General features: G+C 51.5%; 2 protein-coding genes and 1 long non-coding RNA gene across 3 annotated transcripts in view; 1 reads left to right on the forward strand and 2 right to left on the reverse strand.

The window, feature by feature from the left end:
- Positions 1 to 610, forward strand: part of MYBPC3 (myosin binding protein C3) — a 79,537-nt gene extending 78,927 nt beyond the window's left edge. The window contains exon 34 of the mRNA XM_075567479.1: positions 293 to 610. The gene's annotated coding sequence lies outside the window, so the exon portion shown is untranslated. The remainder of the gene's footprint in view (positions 1 to 292) is intronic.
- Positions 410 to 4,971, reverse strand: LOC142464174 (uncharacterized). Its single transcript, XR_012787611.1, has 2 exons — positions 1,022 to 4,971; positions 410 to 989 (listed from the first exon to the last, which is right to left on the reverse strand). It is a non-coding gene; the product is annotated as an uncharacterized LOC142464174 (long non-coding RNA).
- A 633-nt stretch (positions 4,972 to 5,604) lies between these two features.
- Positions 5,605 to 21,322, reverse strand: part of MADD (MAP kinase activating death domain) — a 69,844-nt gene continuing 54,126 nt past the window's right edge. The window contains 10 exon segments of the mRNA XM_075567480.1: positions 5,605 to 6,525; positions 8,122 to 8,168; positions 9,955 to 10,024; positions 14,935 to 15,041; positions 15,260 to 15,332; positions 16,738 to 16,902; positions 17,137 to 17,244; positions 19,011 to 19,121; positions 20,167 to 20,272; positions 20,357 to 20,477. Of these exon segments, the coding sequence (XP_075423595.1) occupies positions 6,418 to 6,525; positions 8,122 to 8,168; positions 9,955 to 10,024; positions 14,935 to 15,041; positions 15,260 to 15,332; positions 16,738 to 16,902; positions 17,137 to 17,244; positions 19,011 to 19,121; positions 20,167 to 20,272; positions 20,357 to 20,477 (1,016 nt within the window). The 3' untranslated portion in view covers positions 5,605 to 6,417.

Here is a 21,322-nt window from a genome sequence, read left to right on the forward strand (position 1 = left end):
CTGGGGCAGAGACGCAGAATGTGATACATCTCATTATAATCTGTGCACCATGTAACTTCCCCCAACTCCTCCTACTGACTCTCCCCAAGGTGCAAGCTGGGACAGAGACGCAGAATGTGATACATCTCATTATAATCTGTGTATAGCATGTAACTCTCCTCTCCTCCCTTTCTCTCCCCCCCCCCCCCCCCCTCAGACCCCCTGCCCGTTAGCTTTCTGAATGTATGCAGGGCTTGATCATGGGGAACATGTCGGTCACCGGTGAACACAACTTATTGCTCTTTCTTCGCAGGTGACTTTAGAGAGTTGGAACTGAACAGAAGATGAAAGAAAATCCATTGCATGTGCAATCTGTGATACTCCAGGAGCATTAATAACACAGAGAGAGCCCACACTTTTGGTGGTCGCCTTTTAACAAACCCCTTTCTGCTGTTTATGGGGATTCTTGTGCTGAGGTGCCAGGGCTCTGAGCCTGGATGTGTTGAGCATGATTTGCAGAGGTGGGGGAGCTCATGTTGGTTCCTGGGGGATAATAGCACCTCACTGGAAGACAGATACAGAACGTGCCGGGATGGTTTCTAAGGTGAAATAAAACGATGAAATCAGAGTGCTACGTTCTCCTGTCTTTTCTTATACAAACACTTCTGCATCGGGACAGCCAGCCGTTAACGTGAGAAACAACCATTAAACCGTTCCCGAGTTGAAGAAATTCAAAGGGTGCAGTTCACAGGCAAAGAAAAAAGGACCAGATTCAGCCCCAAATCTGTTTGCTTTCCATGGGATTTTTTTCTTACCTGAATAGCACCGATTTTGCCATAATACACAGCAGTGGAGCCGGCCGGCGTCACCGGGACTGCGCCGCAGAAAGGTTTGTACAATACGGATTTATTTTGGGCTCATATGGAAAACTGGAGGTAACGTCTTTATTTCAATCAATCCATTTCAAGAGAAAGTGAAACGGCGACCGATCGCTGAACGTGTCACAGCACCTCTGTATTACAGCATCGATGTGTCGCAGCACCTCTGTATTACAGCATCGACGTGTCACAGCACCCCTGTATTCCAGCATTAGATGTCTGTGCCACAGCACCCCTATATTACAACATTCGGCATGCTTGTCACAGCACCCCTGTATTACAGCATTCAACATGTCGCAGCACCCCTATATTACAGCATTAGATGTGTCACAACACCCCTATATTAAAGCATTAGCTATCTGTGTCACATCACCCCTATATTACAGCTTTAAATGTCTGTGTGATGTCTATATGACAGCATTATACGTGTCTCACAGTCCCCCTATATGACAGCATTATACGCATCTCACAGCCCCCTATATGACAGCATTGGCCACTTATGACAGCATTGTGTCTCATAGGCCACTTATGACAGCATTGTGTCTCATAGGTCACTTATGACAGCATTGTGCGTCACAGCCCCCCATATGACAGCATTGTCTCACAGCCCCTATATGACAGCATTATACGTGTCTCACAGCCCCCTTTGACAGCATTATGTCTCACAGCCCCCTTATATGACAGCATTTTACGTGTCCCACAGCCCCCTATATGACAGCATTATACGTGTCCCCTAGACCCCTATATGACAGCATTACGTCTCACAGCCCCCTATATGACAGCATTATACGTGTCTCACAGACCCCCTATATAACAGCATCCATCAGACAGCAGATTCTCTGCCCCCGTGTCCGCTCTTGGTGGTAACGATTGATAATAAAGTCAGACACACAGGATGTCTTTGCTCAGGGGATGGGACACTTCTCCTGTGACATGACACAGGCGCTGGAGACTGAGTGATGATGTGATCCCAGGGGAGCTGAGCACATGGCCAGCCTAGCACATGACACAGCCTCTAATTGAGCCATCTGTGCTGAAGCAGGGATATTCTGAAAACCTTGAGGACTGGAGTTGGCCACCCTTTCTTTAGAAGTTTCCGTGACTTGTATTTATATCGCACTAGACTCTCCACGGGCTCCCATCACTGTCAGAAAGTAAAGCAACGCATTGCAGGGGAGGCACTTAAATGTTACTGAGACCAAAGCGTCAGCCGCTCATAACCTCAAGAAGTGCTCCTCTCTCCAAACAGCATGCCACATTTATCACCATTTCCCTTCTCCGATAACCTCCATACACAGACGTAGTAACCCTATACAGCTACTGCGCCTTTCATAGCTTTCACCTAGTGACCCGAGGGAGTCTTGTGTGACACGAATAACTCACAGGTTTTCCAGTTCGCCTCAGGACGCTATTTTAGTGGTAGCGAGGAGACGGAATATGTCCCTTCCAGGCTCCTGCTCACCATGAATGTATGGTCGTATTCTGAGCTGCTGACAGGTTTATGAACGCAGTTTCAGTCCAACGCTCCATATCGGGAAGTCTGAGGCATCTCCACCTGCTGCTGCTGACAGGCAGAAACCCGACAGCGACAGCAGCAAGCGCTGATAAACAGACCGGGGATCAGGGACAACAGGGAGGCAACCTGCTCACTAGGAACATATACAGACTAGAGTGGAAGTGCAGGGCAGACAAGAGGAAAGGCGCAAAGGGGAGGGGGGTGATGCACCCACAGAAATAAAAGGGGGTAACAGTTGTAACAACTGAGAAGGGGGGGAGTACACAAGTGGTGGTGACACAGGGCGATGAATAGGTGGCAGCGAGAGTTATCAGCAAAGTGCAACCGAGCAGCAGAGGATCAGGAAGAAGGTCACACAAACACAAAGAAGAGGCGAGATCAGAGAGACTGCTGACAGGGAACAAAGGAAGGAGCAGTTCAACTTCGTGGGTAAAAAAAACAAAACAAACGGTGAATATATATATATAATATCTCATATCTGTTTAATTTTCTTCTTTAGAGATACAGTATACAAGATCTCTGATGAAACTGATGTGATGGATATACAGGGAGAGAAGGGAAGAAAGGTTTTCCCTATAGCTGCACCCCAGATATTTCAGGACAGGCTTTTTCTGCCAACTTTTTCGGCAGCACTTTGCAGTGAACCCGGCTTTGAAGCTCACACCTAGCTTTTCTCATTTTTAACTGCTTTGAATTTCGTTGCAGCAGTGCGAGATCTTTGTAACACTTTCCTGTTTGGGATCATTTGTTGCCAATGTTCCCAGCAGTTTGAGCTGCAAACTGTAACACTAGATAATGTTACCGTAGTAATACAAGAATACATTGTAGATGATTACTGTAGAATTGATTGAAACTGAAAAGCAGCCATTATGTTAGGCACGCAATCAGTGTTTATACAGATTTATAACAGGAGCCCCAAACGATTGTCAGCTTAGGTAAGAACATAGAATTGTCACACGCTTTTCATATACAAATAAGGAAGAAAGGGGGGGGGGGTGTAGTATTGCTGCTTTAAAGGGGCAATCCGCAACATTTCGCTTGTGAGTGTCCTTAGTTCTCTTTCCTCCTAGGTAGAATTGACTCTTTAAGGGACCGTCACAGAGACATACAAGGGACAAAGCTGGAACAGGGGATTTCCAGACATTATATTAATGACATCGGACAGCATCCGCATAGTGGGGTTTTTTTTGTTTGTTTTGAAGACGTGATCTCAAGGGAACATTAATCACCTGGGAAAAGAGAGGGGTCACCTGGGAAAAGAGAGGGGTCACCTGGGAAAAGAGAGGGGTCACCTGGGAAAAAGAGAGAGCGGTGTCACCTGGGAAAAAGAGAGAGCGGTGTCACCTGGGAAAAAGAGAGAGCGGTGTCACCTGGGAAAAAGAGAGAGCGGTGTCACCTGGGAAAAAGAGAGAGCGGTGTCACCTGGGAAAAAGAGAGAGCGGTGTCACCTGGGAAAAAGAGAGAGCGGTGTCACCTGGGAAAAAGAGAGCGGTGTCACCTGGGAAAAAGAGAGCGGTGTCACCTGGGAAAAAGAGAGCGGTGTCACCTGGCAAAAAGAGAGCGGTGTCACCTGGCAAAAAGAGAGCGGTGTCACCTGGGAAAAAGAAAGCAGTGTCACCTGGCAAAAAGAGAGCAGTGTCACCTGGGAAAATGAGAGCGGTGTCACCTGGGAAAAGGAGAGCGGTGTCACCTGGAAAAAGAGAGCGGTGTCACCTGGGGAAAAGAGAGCGGTGTAACCTGGGGAAAAGAGAGCGGTGTCACCTGGGAAAAAGAGAGAGCGGTGTCACCTGGGAAAAAGAGAGCGGTGTCACCTGGGGAAAAGAGAGCGGTGTCACTTGGGAAAAAGAGAGCGGTGTCACCTGGGGAAAAGAGAGCGGTGTCACTTGGGAAAAAGAGAGCGGTGTCACCTGGGAAAAATAGAGCGGTGTCACCTGGGAAAAAGAGCGGTGTCACCTGGGAAAAAGAGCGGTGTCACCTGGGAAAAAGAGCGGTGTCAACTGGGAAAAAGAGAGCGGTGTCAACTGGGAAAAAGAGAGCGGTGTCACCTGGGAAAAAGAGCGGTGTCACCTGGGAAAGTGGTCACCGGAGTCAAATTGGAAACAAATATGTGGTGAATGTTACTTGGTTAAAGGCGCAATTCATGGGCTTTTTTTTTTCCTCACATAGGTGTGAGCAGGGGGTCTCCGGAGGCAGGGGGTCTCCGGAGCGAGGCAGGGGGTCTCCGGAGCGAGGCAGGGGGTCTCCGGAGCGAGGCAGGGGGTCTCCGGAGCTGGACCCCATTCAGTTCAGCTCCGGGGACCCCCTGCTTTCCGAGATACAGACCTCCAAAAGGGGTGCCGGGATCTCAGCAATGTTTAAAGCTCCCGCGTCACGCGGGTCAAGAGGAAGCCGCACCTTATGACATCACGGCTTCCTATTGGCCCACGGGGCGTGGATGCGTTGGAACTCCGCCACTACGTGAACCCTGCTAGCCGAGCGGCTACCTGCACCCCATACGGAGGTAAGTTGGGGGGTTCAGCTCCGGGGACCCCTGCTTCAACCCTATATAAAAAAGGAAAAGTAATAATCCTAACACAGGGGGGCTTAACTCCACCCCCCCCCCCTAACACAGGGGGGCTTAACTCCACTCCACCCCCCCCCCCCTAACACAGGGGGGCTTAACTCCACCCCCCCCCTAACACAGGGGAGGCTCAACTCCAGTCCTCACCCCCCCCCCCAACACAGGGGGGCTTAATCCAGTCCTCAACCCCCCCCCTCCCTAACATATGGGGGCTTAATATAGTCCTCAACCCCCCCCCCTCCCTAACACAGGGGGGCTTAACTCCAGTCCTCAACCCCCCCCCTCCCTAACACAGGGGGGCTTAACTCCACCCCCCTCCCTAACACAGGGGGGCTTAATCCAGTCCTCAACCCCCACAACAGGTCAGGTTTTCAGGATATCCCTGCTTCAGCACAGGTGGCTCAATCAGTGGATCAGTCTTTGACTGGACCACCTGTGCTGAAGCTGGGATATCCTAAAAACCTGACCTCTGGGGGGTCTGGAGTTGAGCAACCCCTCCCCCCCCACCCCCCAACACACATCTCTACTCTACAGATCGTGACCATGCCATGTGACTGCATTCGAGACACCCGACGAGACACCGGCTCCCCCTTGTGGCAAAAACAGAGAAGGGTACAACCGCAGAACACAAACAAACACGAACAGTCGTTCAAAACACATGGAAGGAAAGCGACCCGCTGGGCAGCATGAGAACGCCCATTTATTGCACATTCAGGAACTGTACAGATTTCTATAAATAAGAAAGACCTGGATATTTACATCTCGACCGCCCGTGTGACAAAGGGCAGGGTCAGGGGACGAGGGGTAAAGGGGCTTCACGTCATGAATATTTACACTCCGTACCATGGCAGGGTGGGGAGGGGGGAGGGGTGGTGGGGGGGCAGTCTGCTCCAAAATCAACTGGCAAAGATTAACCCTTTCGCTGCCGGAGGGGCCAGAAACTCAACTCTGGCCACGATAGGGTTTCTGTAGCGGGTCCCTCTTGGTGTTGAGACGTAGGGTGTGTGTGTGTGTGTGGGCTAGGTTGTGTACCCTACGCATCGTACATCTAAGCCTACGTGCCCTCTTGCCCCCGAAACTGAAGCAGCCTTTGCGTGATCCTATACTACCTCTTCACCGGGAGGGAGGGGGGGAAGGGGGGGGTTAGCGACATGAACACAAACTCACAATGTGACGCACAAGTGAGAGGGAGGGGGGAGGGAAACAAGGATAGAGACGACACACAAGTGGTAATTCTGGGAGACGTTGAGTCCCGCTGCTTGCACGGAGGCCAGTAACACGCAAAGCACACGTCACGCAAGCAAAGGGGATGGTGTGTAGGAAGTCGTCACGACACATAGCCGGGTTACTACAAGGGCTATCTCTCCGGGCTCCGTACGCAGGGAGGGAACGCCATAACAATGCAGCCAATCAACAGTGGCCAGCAGCTGCACTTAGGATGCGGGGGGAATGTGTGCCGGAAGTTGTGTTGGGGGAAGGGTAGGTCAGCTGGACACCGGCCGAGGGGGCCTGCTCTTCATTTCCGCCTCCTTCCCTCTGATGGCCGCCACGTACGAGAAGAGACACAGCACGGAATAGCAGATCTCGTGGGCCTAACGGAGGCAAGGAGAGAAGGGGAATCGTGAGCGAGGGGTGGTGGGGAAATGGCCTATTCGTGTCCCACCCAATTATAGGATTAAAGGGACAGGGGCGGAGCCGCTGGGCCGTGTGGTTCCCGTCTTCCATTAAACGCTCTGTTTCTATCGGGAGGCGAGAGCGGAAACGCTTTCCTACAATGCAGAGAACGGCCAATTCCTACAGCGCAACGGGGATCTCTACCTAAACCCCTGGTGTGGGTAATGTTAGGGACAGGCAGAAATAATACCAATAACTGAAAATGGAACCCCACACTTATATAGCCAGGGTCGCCACCACTCCGGGTTTTGGCCACGTATCTCCGGGTTAAGGGTTTACCTTGTAAACCTCCGGGTGGCGGCGTGTTCCGCATCTCCCCCCATGCAACTGCTGTCAATATAGCTGCAAGGCGTCAAGTGGCGCCGCGCTGCCAGGACAATGGGAACGCTTCGTGACGCCAGTTGGCATGACAATGGGGATGCTACGCGATGTCGCGTTGCCATGACAACCTGACGCGCCGGCGCCACGAGGCGTCCCATTGTCATGGCAACGCGGCACGCAGCCACACTGACGGCAGTTGCGGGGGGGGAAAATGCCGGAAAGATGCCAGAGGACGCGGGGAGACGCCGCCGCCAAAGGTAAGAGCTAAATGTAAAAATGTTACCTCTGGGTTAGCCTCCAGTAGGAGGTGGAAAACCTGAATATAGCCCCCTTTAATATTCCACCATGTAACCTAAATATCCCAGCATGCACTCTGTCTGGTTGCTTCCCTCACCCTTGGTTATATGGGAACCTGGTTTCCATCCACAAACCCACTTACTGAAAGCAGACTTTGATTCAGAAATAATGGGGCTTTTTTTTTGTTTTTTAAACCACAGGAAAATTCTGCACTCGTTCAAATATTCAGCACTCGTTCAAATATTCAGCACTCTTTCCCCCCGGATGTTTCATAAAAATCACAAGACAAGCATTTAACAACGTATGCTGCAACCCCATCAATTTGAACTTCCTTTTTTAACGCCGTTATGTGCTTATAGCTGTTATTTGTTTCAAAAGCGTAAAAAAAAAAAAAAAAAAAAACAATTTACACTTTTCTCATAACTAGTAATGATTTTGCTTCCTCGCAAAGATACTGTGATTTTGATGGAGGATTTGGAAAATGTATTTTGTTTTGCCTTTCCTGTGACTTGTGCTGTTTTATTTGGGGGGGTGGGAGAAGGGGGAAAAAGGGGGGGGGGTGGGGGAGAAAGTTGCACCTACACCCCATTGCTGTCCGACAGGCAGAAAACACATTGTAACATTGTAGGCACATTGAAAAACAATGTGTTTCTTAACCATCTGGCCATGAAAGAGATGGAAGTTTTTATTTTTATTAATATAGATGCATGTGATTTAAAATAGAGTTAACGGGACTGCAGCTTAAAGAGTTGTTGTAGAATTACAGATGTAGTGTACGACATCGCTTCCCCAGATAGCATAACATATCCCAGTATAACTCAGAATATCGCAATATATCCCAACAGGCCACACCAGAGACAACATCTGGGTGACTGCAAGGGCCACCGTATACTTACCATGGGTGTCTTGTATTTGTGGCTCACCACTTCTTTAGTTTCAGGAACTAAAACCGAACCCAAGAGACAAAACAGAGAGTTCAAAAAAACACAGAGAAAAAAACGCCAGGGGGACATTGGTCAGCAGGCCATCGTGCCAAGAGCAGAGGGGACAGGCCACAAGGGGACACCCAGAGGAGAGAGGTGACGTGGTCACAAAAGGCATGATGACACCAGGGGGATCCAGGTTACAGGGTCACAAAGGACAAGATCACAGCAGATAATCAAGTACACAATGACACCCAGGGGAGCAAGGTCACAAGGTGATACCCAGGGGACCAAGGTCACACCGGAAAAGCAAAACTCAAAGGCACAATGAAACCAAGGGAAGTGAGGTCAAGGGAGCAGACGGATGCAGCAATACACATGGACAGGACCGCCGACAGCGTTTTCGGGGGCAAGGACTAGAGTCTTCACCTGGGCCACGGTATATTGAGTAGGGGGCAGTGGGATGGTGGTTCTGATAAGTTGTTCAGCAGGGTAAATGCCCTAACTGTTGACCGGGGAGCGGGGGGGGGGGGACTGTCCCCTCGTCCGAAACACTGGGCCCCCCTCACATCGCTTCCACCATTCTCTCCCCTACGAACACGGAGGTGGAGGGTTGGAGCCCTACCAGGTTACAAGGTAGAGGCCCTCCCAGGTGGCAGATATCGGGAGTTGGGCCCAACATCCAGTGGGACCTAACCACCAGGTTCGGATCGCAGGGGCGGATCCCCTCCACTGCGGGGCCCCGGGACAGTTTTCCCGGTGCTCTCCCCATCGGCAGCCCTGCCCACGGAAGGTCATGGGGTCAATATCACAACACACAGTGACATCCAAAAGGCCACACAAACAGAATACATATGAAACTAGCGTGAAAATTATGTTACAAGGTCCCAAAAGGTGAAACCCAGACAAGTGGTGTAACAAAGGCAAAGGATTAAGCATTCATCTATCAACACAGGCAATGTCACTGCACAAGGGCAAGAGAGAACAGATGAACCTGCCTGATTTGATCTCATCAACAGACATAAAAGGGGAAAAAAAAGGTCACAAACACACACAAGCCAAGGTCACATCCATCAGCAGGGGCAGCAAGGTCAAAGGGTCACATGTGCAAGGTCACATGGCTACATCCATCAGCAAAGCAAGGTTTCTACACAAGGTCACAGGAGGTCACACAAGTTTGTGAACGTTTGGAATTCTGACACCAGTGGTGTGATTTCACCAGCGAGGGAGAGACTGTGGGAGGCAAAGACATGTGTGCGGAGGGATTGGGAGGGCATGTCATATCGTAAGGGGGTGGGTTTGTATTGTAGGAGCCGGCAGAGCACTGCTTGGGTGATGAGTGTAGGAGCAGATGCAGAACATCGAGTTGGGTAATGAGGCACCATATTATGCAGGGATCATTGGGCAAAGAGGCACTGACATATTATTAAGTGGTGAATGAGGAATAATAATCACTTTTTGTCTGGGGGTGAAGGGGGTGTCACAAAAAGAGGGTGGAGACACACATATACAACACTAGAAGCACCCCTGGGACTCTCAACATATCCCTTTGCTCCCCATGAAATATGGACTCTGCCCAGGCAGAACATTACCTGCTCAGGAGAAGGAAGGTTTTCATAGCTGCCTCAGGGAGGTGAAGCACAGAATACACAGCAGTAACTCAGGGACCCCGGACATGCCCTGTTAGTGTGCCCAAAAATCTGAGAACCCAAAGCCCTGCACTCCCCTCTCCCCAGCTCCTGAGACCCTGCGCACTGAGTTACTGCCATGACAATACAGACCCAGCAGCACAAGGACGGTAATTACCAAATTCCTCCAGGACAAAGACGCCCCGCACAGTGTTACACTTTTTAATGTGATTCAGCTGTATGAAAACCTGAGGAGAGAGAGAGGGCGGGACAGAGAGATGGGAAGGGAGGGGGGGGAGAGAGAGAGAGGGGGCGGGAGGGGGGGGAGAGAGATGGGAAGGGAGGGGGGGAGAGAGATGGGAAGGGAGGGGGGGGGAGAGAGATGGGAAGGGAGGGGGGGGGAGAGAGATGGGAAGGGAGGGGGGGGGAGAGAGATGGGAAGGGAGGGGGGGGAGAGAGATGGGAAGGGAGGGGGGGGGAGAGAGATGGGAAGGGAGGGGGGGGGGAGATGGGAAGGGAGGGGGGGAGAGAGATGGGTAGGGAGGGGGGGGAGAGAGATGGGAAGGGAGGGGGGGGAGAGAGATGGGAAGGGAGGGGGGGGAGAGAGATGGGAAGGGAGGGGGGGAGAGAGATGGGACGGGAGGGGGGGGAGAGAGATGGGACGGGAGGGGGGGAGAGAGATGGGAAGGGAGGGGGGGAGAGAGATGGGAAGGGAGGGGGGGGAGAGAGATGGGAAGGGAGGGGGGGAGAGAGATGGGACGGGAGGGGGGGAGAGAGATGGGAAGGGAGGGGGGGAGAGAGATGGGACGGGAGGGGGGGGAGAGAGATGGGACGGGAGGGGGGGAGAGAGATGGGAAGGGAGGGGGGGAGAGAGATGGGAAGGGAGGGGGGGGAGAGAGATGGGAAGGGAGGGGGGGAGAGCAAGTAGTAGGAATGGAGAGATGGGGATAGGGAAAGAGAGGAGAAAGACAAAAGAAAAAAGGGTCAGACAAAAAGGGAGTGGAAGTAAAAAGCAGAGAATGGCAAGAATGGGCAAGAGTGAATCAGAGGGACGGGGTGAAGGAATGATAGGAAGAGTATTGGGAGGGAGGGGGAGAGAGAGGGAGAGGGAGAGAGAGGGAGAGGGGGAGAGGGAGGAGGAGAGAGAGAGGGAGACGGGGGGAGAGAGAGGGGGGGGAGGGAGGGGAAGAGAGAGGGGGGGAGAGAGAGGGGGGGGGGAGAGAGGGGGAAGAGGGGGGGGAGAAAGAGAGAGGGGGAGAAAGAGAGAGGGAGAGAGAGAGAGGGGGGAAGAGAGAGAGGGGAGAGAGAGAGGGGGGGAGAGAGATTTTGAGGGGTAGGGAGAGAGAGACAGAGGGCTCTGGTTAATTGCTGATGTCTGGGGGTCCCAGGGGCATCCACAACATTTCTGTAACAGTTGATGTGTGAGGGGGAAACAGCTTTGGGGTAATGGGGAGACGCACCCTAACACAGCAAATTATCAGGAGATAAAGAGGGCCCTAAAGCCGGAGGTGTGGGGGGGGCCAGACGACACGCAGCACAGACAGCTCAAAACTAACGGGGGGAAGGGAGCAGCGAGAAGCAAAGATGGAGGCAGAGTGAGTACCTTCCGCTCCTTGCAGGAGGAGTGAGCGTGGGAGAGAAATGAGACTGTTAGTGACACAGCGAGACCGCACCTCCCCTCACTTCCTATCCCCAGCAACACACAACCCAGACCAAGACATCAACACGGGGGGCCGGGAAAAGCAGCCCCCGTTATCAAATCCATCCCTGCTCCTCACCCAGCACGGAGCGCAGGCACTGCACAGGCAGAATACCCCTACGGGGTATCGTCCGCGGACGCTGCGTGGAGGGGGACATGACAGCCTAGTGCTAACCCTACAATCACCTGATGCCCTGACCTGCATGAATAATCTATCATGACATGTTGGCTTCTGAGTGACCCTGCTGACCTTTGGACCAGTGAGTGACCCTATTAAAAATGACTAAGGCAAAGGGTGTTACTGCAATGAACTCCGACCGTCTGTCTGGCCCTACAATGAGAATAATCCCCTAAACCTTGGATAACTCCACAATGACATGCTGACCTGAGACCCCTAAATGACCTGCTGAGCCCTGGGTGACCTTGTGATGACTTGCAGACCCCAAGGGTGACCTGATAATTACATCCTGCCCCCTGGGTGACCTGAGGATGAGCTGTGTATGGAGGGTCAGTGCTTGGAGAGGTCAGCCTGAGCCAGGAAAGGGTTACAAAGAGACAGCATCAAACACCCCCGCAGGCAGAGAGCAGCATGGAGCAGAGACAGCACGAGCGTCACACAGCTACAGCAAGCAAAGGCAACACAGACAGAGGCAAAAAGTGGGTGCAAAAATGAGGGGACCCGGAACAGACCCCCCAAACACTGGATCCCTTACTCTGCTCCTCAAACATCATTCAGTTACCTGCACTTAATAACTACACACAGCAACCATCGTATACACACACACTGCTCCTAATCCCCGCACACACCGCAACCATGCACACAGCTCCTAACCCCTACACACCGCAACCATCGTAAACACGCACACAGCTCCTAACCCCTACACACACACAGCAACCATCGTAAGCACGCACACAGCTCCTAACCCCCCCCACACACACACAGCAACCATCGTAAGCACGCACACAGCTCCTATCCCCCCACACAGCAACCATCGTACACACACACTGCTCCTAATTCCCGCACACACCGCAACCATGCACACAGCTCCTAACCCCTACACACAGCAACCATCGTATGCATGCATTGCTCCTAACCCCCATACACAGCAACCATCGTAAGCATGCACTGCTCCTAACCCCCATACACAGCAACCATCGTATGCATGCACTGCTCCTAACCCCCATACACAGCAATCATCGTATGCATGCACGGCTCCTAACCCCCATACACAGCAACCATCGTATGCATGCACTGCTCCTAACCCCCATACACAGCAACCATCGTATGCATGCACGGCTCCTAACACCCATACACAGCAACCATCGTATGCATGCACTGCTCCTAACCCCCATACACAGCAACCATCGTAAGCATGCACTGCTCCTAACCCCCATACACAGCAACCATCGTATGCATGCACTGCTCCTAACCCCCATACACAGCAACCATCGTAAGCATGCACTGCTCCTAACCCCCATACACAGCAACCATCGTATGCATGCACTGCTCCTAAACCCCATACACAGCAACCATCGTAAGCATGCACTGCTCCTAACCTCCATACACAGCAACCATCGGAAGCATGCACACAGCTCCTAACCCCCATACACAGCAACCATCGTAAGCATGCACACTGCCCCTAACCCCACACACACAGCAACCATCGTATGCATGCACTGCTCCTAAACCCCATACACAGCAACCATCGTATGCATGCACTGCTCCTAAACCCCATACACAGCAACCATCGTAAGCATGCACTGCTCCTAACCCCCATACACAGCAACCATCGTAAGCATGCACTGCTCCTAACCCCCCCACACAGCAACCATCGTAAGCATGCACTGCTCCTAACCCCCATACACAGCAACCATCGCAACCATGCACACAGCTCCTAACCCCCACACACACAGCAACCATCGTAAGCATGCACTGCTCCTAACCCCCATACACAGCAACCATCGTATGCATGCACTGCTCCTAACCCCCATACACAGCAACCATTGTAAGCATGCACTGCTCCTAACCCCCATACACAGCAACCATCGTATGCATGCACTGCTCCTAACCCCCATACACAGCAACCATCGTATGCATGCACTGCTCCTAACCCCCATACACAGCAACCATCGTAAGCATGCACTGCTCCTAACCCCTACACACACAGCAACCATCGTAAGCATGCACTTCTCCTAACCCCCATACACAGCAACCATCGTAAGCATGCACACAGCTCCTAACCCCCATACACAGCAACCATCGCAACCATGCACACAGCTCCTAACCCCCACACACACAGCAACCATCGTAAGCATGCACTGCTCCTAACCCCCATACACAGCAACCATCGTATGCATGCACTGCTCCTAACCCCCATACACAGCAACCATTGTAACCATGCACTGCTCCTAACCCCCATACACAGCAACCATCGTATGCATGCACTGCTCCTAACCCCCATACACAGCAACCATCGTATGCATGCACTGCTCCTAACCCCCATACACAGCAACCATCGTAAGCATGCACTGCTCCTAACCCCTACACACACAGCAACCATCGTAAGCATGCACACTGCTCTTATAACCCCCACACACACAGCAACCATTGTAAGCATGCACTGCTCCTAACCCCCATACACAGCAACCATCGTAAGCATGCACACAGCTCCTAACCCCCACACACACAGCAACCATCGTAAGCATGCACACAGCTCCTAACCCTCCCACACAGCAACCATCGTAAGCATGCACTGCTCCTAACCCCCACACACAGCAACCATCGTAAGCATGCACTGCTCCTAACCCCTACACACACAGCAACCATCGTAAGCATGCACACTGCTCTTATAACCCCCACACACACAGCAACCATCGTAAGCATGCACACAGCTCCTAACCCCCCCACACACAGCAACCATCGTAAGCGCACACACAGCTCCTAACCCCCACACACAGCAACCATCGTAAGCACGCACACTGCTCCTAACCCCCCCACACACAGCGCTCCTAACCCCCCACACACACGCCAACCATCGCATGCACACTGCTCCTAAATCATCAGCATTAGGATTCACACGGGAACTGCAAGGAAATCACCGCACCAAATCACTGCACACACTCACATACAGAGTTTCTACACAAACTGACCCCTCTCTTACACACCTCCTTTAACCAACACCGGCCTCCCCCTACATACAGCCCCTCCACACAAACAAACACACATAAAGAAAACACACCACCCTTCCGACAAAAACAGACCCTCCTCCTTACACACACTGCACAATCATACGTACACCTAAAAAGGGCCTCCTCTTTACACACAAATTGACTCTCCATACGCCTCACGTTTATTACTACTCACAGACGTAACCTCTAAGTACACACCGAACCCCCGTCTCAACACAAACACACATTCACTGCCCCCGCCTCACACTGCACACATTGCTCCCCTCCTACCTGACTGTGCATGAATTTAAGGTTAATTCCTTCCAGGGTGACCTGTAGCAGGCCCCCTTCTCCCGTCTTCATGTCCTGTACCGGGAACTCCCCACCAAGCTCTGGGCCTGAAACAGAGGGGGCGAAAGGAAGAGCGAAGCGCAGGAGGTAAGAGAGGGGTAGCAAGTCATTGGTACCCCGAAACAAAGAACAAAGAGATTGGAGGGTGAGATTGGAGTGAGGAATGTGAAAACACAGCTGGACCGGAAGGGAGGGGGACAGCACACAGGGAACACAGATGTTCACATTTAGAATGAAAGGGGGCCGCCATGTTCGTGTATCCCACCTGGTTTGATGCTCTGCTGTCTTGCTGCAGCCCGTTCCATCGTGTCCTTCACACAGTAATACAGCTCTCGACACTGCGTTGTGACATGAAGAGCGAGTTTAATACAGAGGAAAGCATCACATCCTCCGTTCAAATAGAACACGTAGGCCTGTGACCAACGCGTTCTGTGGCCTCCAGGTTGGTGGCCATTGACTACCCCTACGTTACGGATATGTTGCAGCTCTGCTCATTGGTTCCATTCCATTTAACCCTTTTTGCTGCTTGCTAAGCATTGAAAAAGTGTTGCTGGCCCCCGCGGCACACAGTGGTAGAGTAGTGTAAATCTCAATACCATATACAGATGCAGCGGACGTTATTCGAACACTTCACGCGTTGTATACCTCGGAATACCCATGTCATGGCGCGGGATTTCTTCCAACCGTACCGACTTAAGACGCGAGTGCAGAAAATGGCATTTCAGTGTTCTGCTTTTTAAGCACCTGAAATTGGCACAGTAGCACAGCACTGTACACATTGCAATTCATTCATTTCAATGCACACAAAGAAACAGGATCCATGAAATTCAAACAAAGCAACCGCGATAAACACGTGTGCCTGGGGCGATTGGCCGCGTTCATGCCGCGTGGAATACAGCAGCGCGCACGAAAACGGCGCCGGGATTTGTTCGAATAACGGCCGCTGCAGCTGTAGGGGTCCCATGTTAAAATGGATATGAAGAAAAGGGTGACACTGTGCTCATTTGCATGTCATTACCCAGAATCCCTGGCTGCAGTGGAAGCACTGTATGCCAAGAGATAATGGGGAAGGGCAGGGTTGCAGCCCTGTCTGAGATTTGCGAGTGTGCGCACACGTGGGACTTGTATTTACTATGTGGGAAAAGCTCTCTGAGAGCCTCCTTCTAAATAAAAGGCAAGTAAAGGACTAGCCACTGAAGTAACGTCAAGGAGAAAGAGAGCAGCATTTACCAAATAAATCACCAATATAAAGTGTGGGGTTGTATCAATTAATAAGTAGTATTATCACCCGGTATAGGACGTTTTGGTGCGTCCATCTTGCTGCGGCCGGTCAGCCATTTAACTGCCGGCCGGTTCACCGCGAAGGTAACCTTAATCCCTTACCCTAAAAACCTGTAACCCCCCTTACTCTAACCCATTCACCCCTTACCTTAACCCCTAATCGGACACCTTATCCGTAAACCCCTAGCCTTAACTACTTACCCGAAAAACCCTAAGGTTAACCCCAAATGCTAACACTAATCCAGCTAGACACTTACCTTTGCGGTGAAACGGCTGACGGCTAGCTGTCCCCTGCGGCATATCGGGTGCGGTGAGACGGCCGCGCCAAAACGTCCCATTCCCTTAGCACAAATCAATCCCTCCCTACCAGTGCTTCACCTTCAAATGCAGAGTCTCCTTCCCCTCCCTCCTGTTACTACTGCTCCCCTCCTCCACCACCCCCTCTCCAAAACACAGTCCCACCTTCTTGGTGAAGAATTTGTTGAGCTGCGTCTCTTGCCCGTTCCTGCGCCACAGACACAGCACTTTGGTCTTGGGACAATACGTCATGTTGATCAGTTTCTCGTACCACCAGCGCTCGTACACCGTGCCGATGTTACTGCGCAGTACGATGCAGTCATCGCAAACCTGGGGGAAGAAAGCGCCGGGCGCAGGATGACCAACCTGCAGCATGCACTTCGTGGTGCCAGCGTGGCTGCGTGGGATGAAAGAACGGGGGCGGCAGGGCATGCCGGCGAGAAGCTAGGGAATTGGAGGAGCAGGACTAGACTGAAAACTTGTGATGACGTGGAGATAAAACGGGCGATACTGTGGGAGCACAATTAGAAGAAATCGCACCCTGCACGGTCTGGACACTCTTACCTCCATGAAGAAAAGGTCCCCGCTTGTATCCGTTCCGGCGTGCACTACGAACGTTTGCTTCTTGATGTGACGGCTGCCGCTGGGTCGGACGGTGACATCGCGGCCATTCTAAAGAGCCAATGTGTGTAGGAGCGTTAAATAACTGTGATTCCTTCCTCTCCTCGGGTTGAATGTAAGAATTGAACGCATGGAAGGCAGCAAATACATTCCCTCTGCCTTACGTGGTCATTTACTGCTCACTCTCATTCCTATTGTTTCCACTTTGTTTTCCCTACATGTCATTTTGTATACCTTGGAGAAGGAGTGGCTGAGACACTCGCTGGCACCGAGTTTGCAGCAGGGCAACCTGGTTCAATTCCCGGTGTCGGCTCCTGGTGACCTTGGGCAAGTCACTTTATCTCCCTGTGCCTCAGGCACCAAAATCATAGATTGTAAGCTCTATGGGGCAGGGACCTGTGCCTGCAAAATGTCTCTGTAAAACGCTATGCAAAACTAGCAGCGCTATACAAGAACATGCTATTATTATTATTATTACACTGCCGGCACTAAATAAAATCAAATTATACGTACACGGGGATAAGGGGGTTCCTTTGTAACTCAGTTGAAAAATCGCAAACATATCACATTGCGAGATTAGAATCTCTTCCATCTTCCCACCACTTCCTGTAGCCAGAACCTGCAGAGCGTTGCCATGTTTGCACCGTAGATATTGTGCTGCTCGCCCCCTCCTTGTTGTTGCAAAGTAGGACTGCAGTTTGTCACGGCTTTCTAAAGGGCAGCTGAACGCGGTGCCGGTACGGGAATGGGAAATAACACCAGAATGGGGGTGATAACCCCTGCCGGCATTGGGGGTCCTTTAGAAAGCAGGGACAAACAGCTGTCCTACTTTGTAAAAAGAGCAGAGATAGAGAGCACTCCAATTAGCGATCAACAGATAAATATGCAGGGTGCACAGGGGAACAGGGAGGACCCTTATTCCTCCCAAAAATGTCAGGAAAAAGGAGGGGAAGTTCCCGGGACTCACTGACGAGTGGAAATAAGCGTTAGAGAGGATATGCCAAAAAGATCAATTTAATAAATGGATAGATCAAAAAAAGCAATAAGCACAGAACTTGGAATATGCTATACACAAGGGCAGCACGAAATAATACAGGAGCCCTAAGTGAATAGTGAAGGGGAAACACACAGGGACAGGGAGAGGAAAACAAGGGAAAACCACAAAGGGGAGGTGGGGGGCAGGACAAACGGGAGCAACCTTTTGGGGTAATAACCCCTTCCTCGGGCCCGAACAAACAGGCTTTTTTTTGATCTATCCATTTATTAAATTGATCTTTTTGGCATAGCCTCTGTAACGTTTATTTCCACTTGGCGGTGAGTGCCGGGAACCTCCCCTCCTTTTTCCTACTTTGCTGCATGTTCCCCAAGGAGCTTTATTCTATATAGCACAGGGGTGTCAAACTCCGTCCTCAAGGGCCACCAACAGGCCAGGTTTTATGGATATCCCTGCTTCAGCATAGGTGGCTCAATCAGTGGCACAGCCACAACAGGCCACAAACCTGGCCTGTTTGGTGGCCCTTGAAGACAGAGTTTGACACCCTTGATATAGCACAAAGCGGCTGTTTGGGCGAACATCCCAGTTGAAGTTTATGGAGACTGTCGGAGAAAAATATACTGTACAGTCGCATCGGCCAATACAGAATGACTCGCTAGGCAGAAGAAGGTGATTGGAAGAATGCAGTGATACTTTGTACTGATTCACATTGCAGCATAGGAAGTGGCATTACACGTTCAAGACACACCAACTACATTTGCCCATAAAACTTCCATCGGCAGCCACACCTCATCTTCTCAACAACCTTTTACGGTCTTCTTACCATATCGGTGACCTTGTCCAGCAGCTCGTTGATCTGCTGGCTGTGCGCCAACCCAATGTGACTCTTGCCTAGGAGACGTCTAACTTTCCTGCGGAGGTCAGTCTTATTCACCTGGGGAGGAGAAGGGGCGAGAGGCAGCGTCACTTTGCAGGAAAAGGACCCATAGACACAACAGTAAATGCAACTGGAAAGAAATCATCTCCCCATGACGACTAACGAGGCTACCCGTGCCAAGGGTGATGGGTGGTGAAGATGATGGTGAGGATGGTGATGGTGATGAGGATGGTGGGGAGGATGGTGGGGAGGATGGTGGGGAGGATGGTGGGGAGGATGGTGGGGAGGATGGTGGGGAGGATGGTGGGGAGGATGGTGGGGAGGATGGTGGGGAGGATGGTGGGGAGGATGGTGGCGAGGATGGTGGCGAGGATGGTGGCGAGGATGGTGGTGATGGTGAGGAGGATAGTGGTGAGGAGGATGGTGGTGAGGATGGTGGTGAGGAGGATGGTGGTGAGGAGGATGGTGGTGAGGAGGATGGTGGTGAGGATGGTGGTGAGGAGGATGGTGAGGATGGTGAGGATGGTGAGGATGGTGGTGAGGATGGTGGTGAGGATGGTGGTGAGGAGGATGGTGGTGAGGAGGATGGTGGTGAGGAGGATGGTGGTGAGGAGGATGGTGGTGAGGAGGATGGTGGTGAGGATGGTGGTGATGGTGAGGAGGATGGTGGCGAGGATGGTGGTGATGGTGAGGAGGATAGTGGTGAGGAGGATGGTGGTGAGGATGGTGGTGAGGAGGATGGTGGTGAGGAGGATGGTGGTGAGGAGGATGGTGGTGAGGATGGTGGTGAGGAGGATGGTGAGGATGGTGAGGATGGTGAGGATGGTGGTGAGGATGGTGGTGAGGATGGTGGTGAGGAGGATGGTGGTGAGGAGGATGGTGGTGAGGAGGATGGTGGTGAGGAGGATGGTGGTGAGGAGGATGGTGGTGATGGTGAGGAGGATGGTGGTGAGGATGGTGGTGATGGTGAGGGGGATGATGTAGAGTTGTCAAGGATGGGGAGTGACACAGGCAAAGAACACAGACATGAATAATGCACACAACGGCAGAGATTGGGGCCATAAATCGAACAAAAACACGCAAATCTAAAGGCAGCTCTTACCTTTATCATCACCATGTAGGCCACCATATTGTGCAGCAGAGTTGACAGGAGTCGATCCTCGTCATCCTCCAGGCGCTTCCTGTCGTGGCCTCCGAGAGAAAAATACCTGAGAGAACAGGACAGAGTGTGACGTGACAAGGGAGGGCAGTGGGGTACACTGGGAGGGGACCGACAAAGAGAGAGGTCCCACCTGTCTATCATCTCCTGAGGTCCTTGGTCCATACCCATGCCTTCTCTTTCCAGCATCACAGCATCAAGGAAAGCATCCTCCCAGAACTGCATCTGATCCCACAGAGTAGAACGCTCCTTACCTACGGGATACTTGGACTTCATAGCATATCCAAAACATGATCATAACATGCACACACAGCTCAGAACGACTAACATTGCATGCACAGACACAAAGAATGGCACCAGGACATGTGTATCAAACATACACTGAAACACACACACACACACACACACACACACACACTGCTTCAATTCAACTCCACATTTGGCACATTTTATTTTCACCCGACACAAAAAGTACCAAAGAAGATACTCGTGAGGTCTGCAAACTTATGTACAACTAAATGTGTGAAGAACTGTCCCGTTTGTCCACTAAATGGTATCCCAGCCCTGAGCTGGCACCTGAAGGTGTGAATGTGGGGAGCGGAGTAAAAAAAGAATCTATAAAACAGAAAAAGATTAAATACCGTTTGAGTGAAACGTGTTTAAATTCCCGTGCAACCGCCCTGATCCTGCGACAACTTTTATAGCGATGTGCGTGTCCATCGCATGGTTTTATTCCCCTAATTCTGCACAGCTTCTTATCTCACTGCTACAATAAGTCTATTATAAAAAGTCATCTGCAATGTTCTTCTTTGCTATTTTCCGGACGGCCATCTGCAGTTATTTTTTTTCTACCGAAATTCCTTCTCTCTGCTCATCGCTGGCCTCTCATTTCTCCCAAGTCTCTTTATCACATCCCTCCTCTGATCCATATCCACTTATCCTCTTCCAAGCGCTCTGCTGCTTCTTGACGTCACTTTACGATCCCCACAAAACCTTTTACAGCCAATCTCCTGGCTTTCAGACCGTGCCAATCTCATTAATTGTGTCTCTTCTGCTCTTAACTCACTGATCCTCTTTACCCCTTGCCCATAATAACTTA

This window comes from Ascaphus truei, chromosome 12 (assembly GCF_040206685.1).
Source record: "Ascaphus truei isolate aAscTru1 chromosome 12, aAscTru1.hap1, whole genome shotgun sequence".
In the NCBI taxonomy this organism is placed as follows: domain Eukaryota; kingdom Metazoa; phylum Chordata; class Amphibia; order Anura; family Ascaphidae; genus Ascaphus; species Ascaphus truei.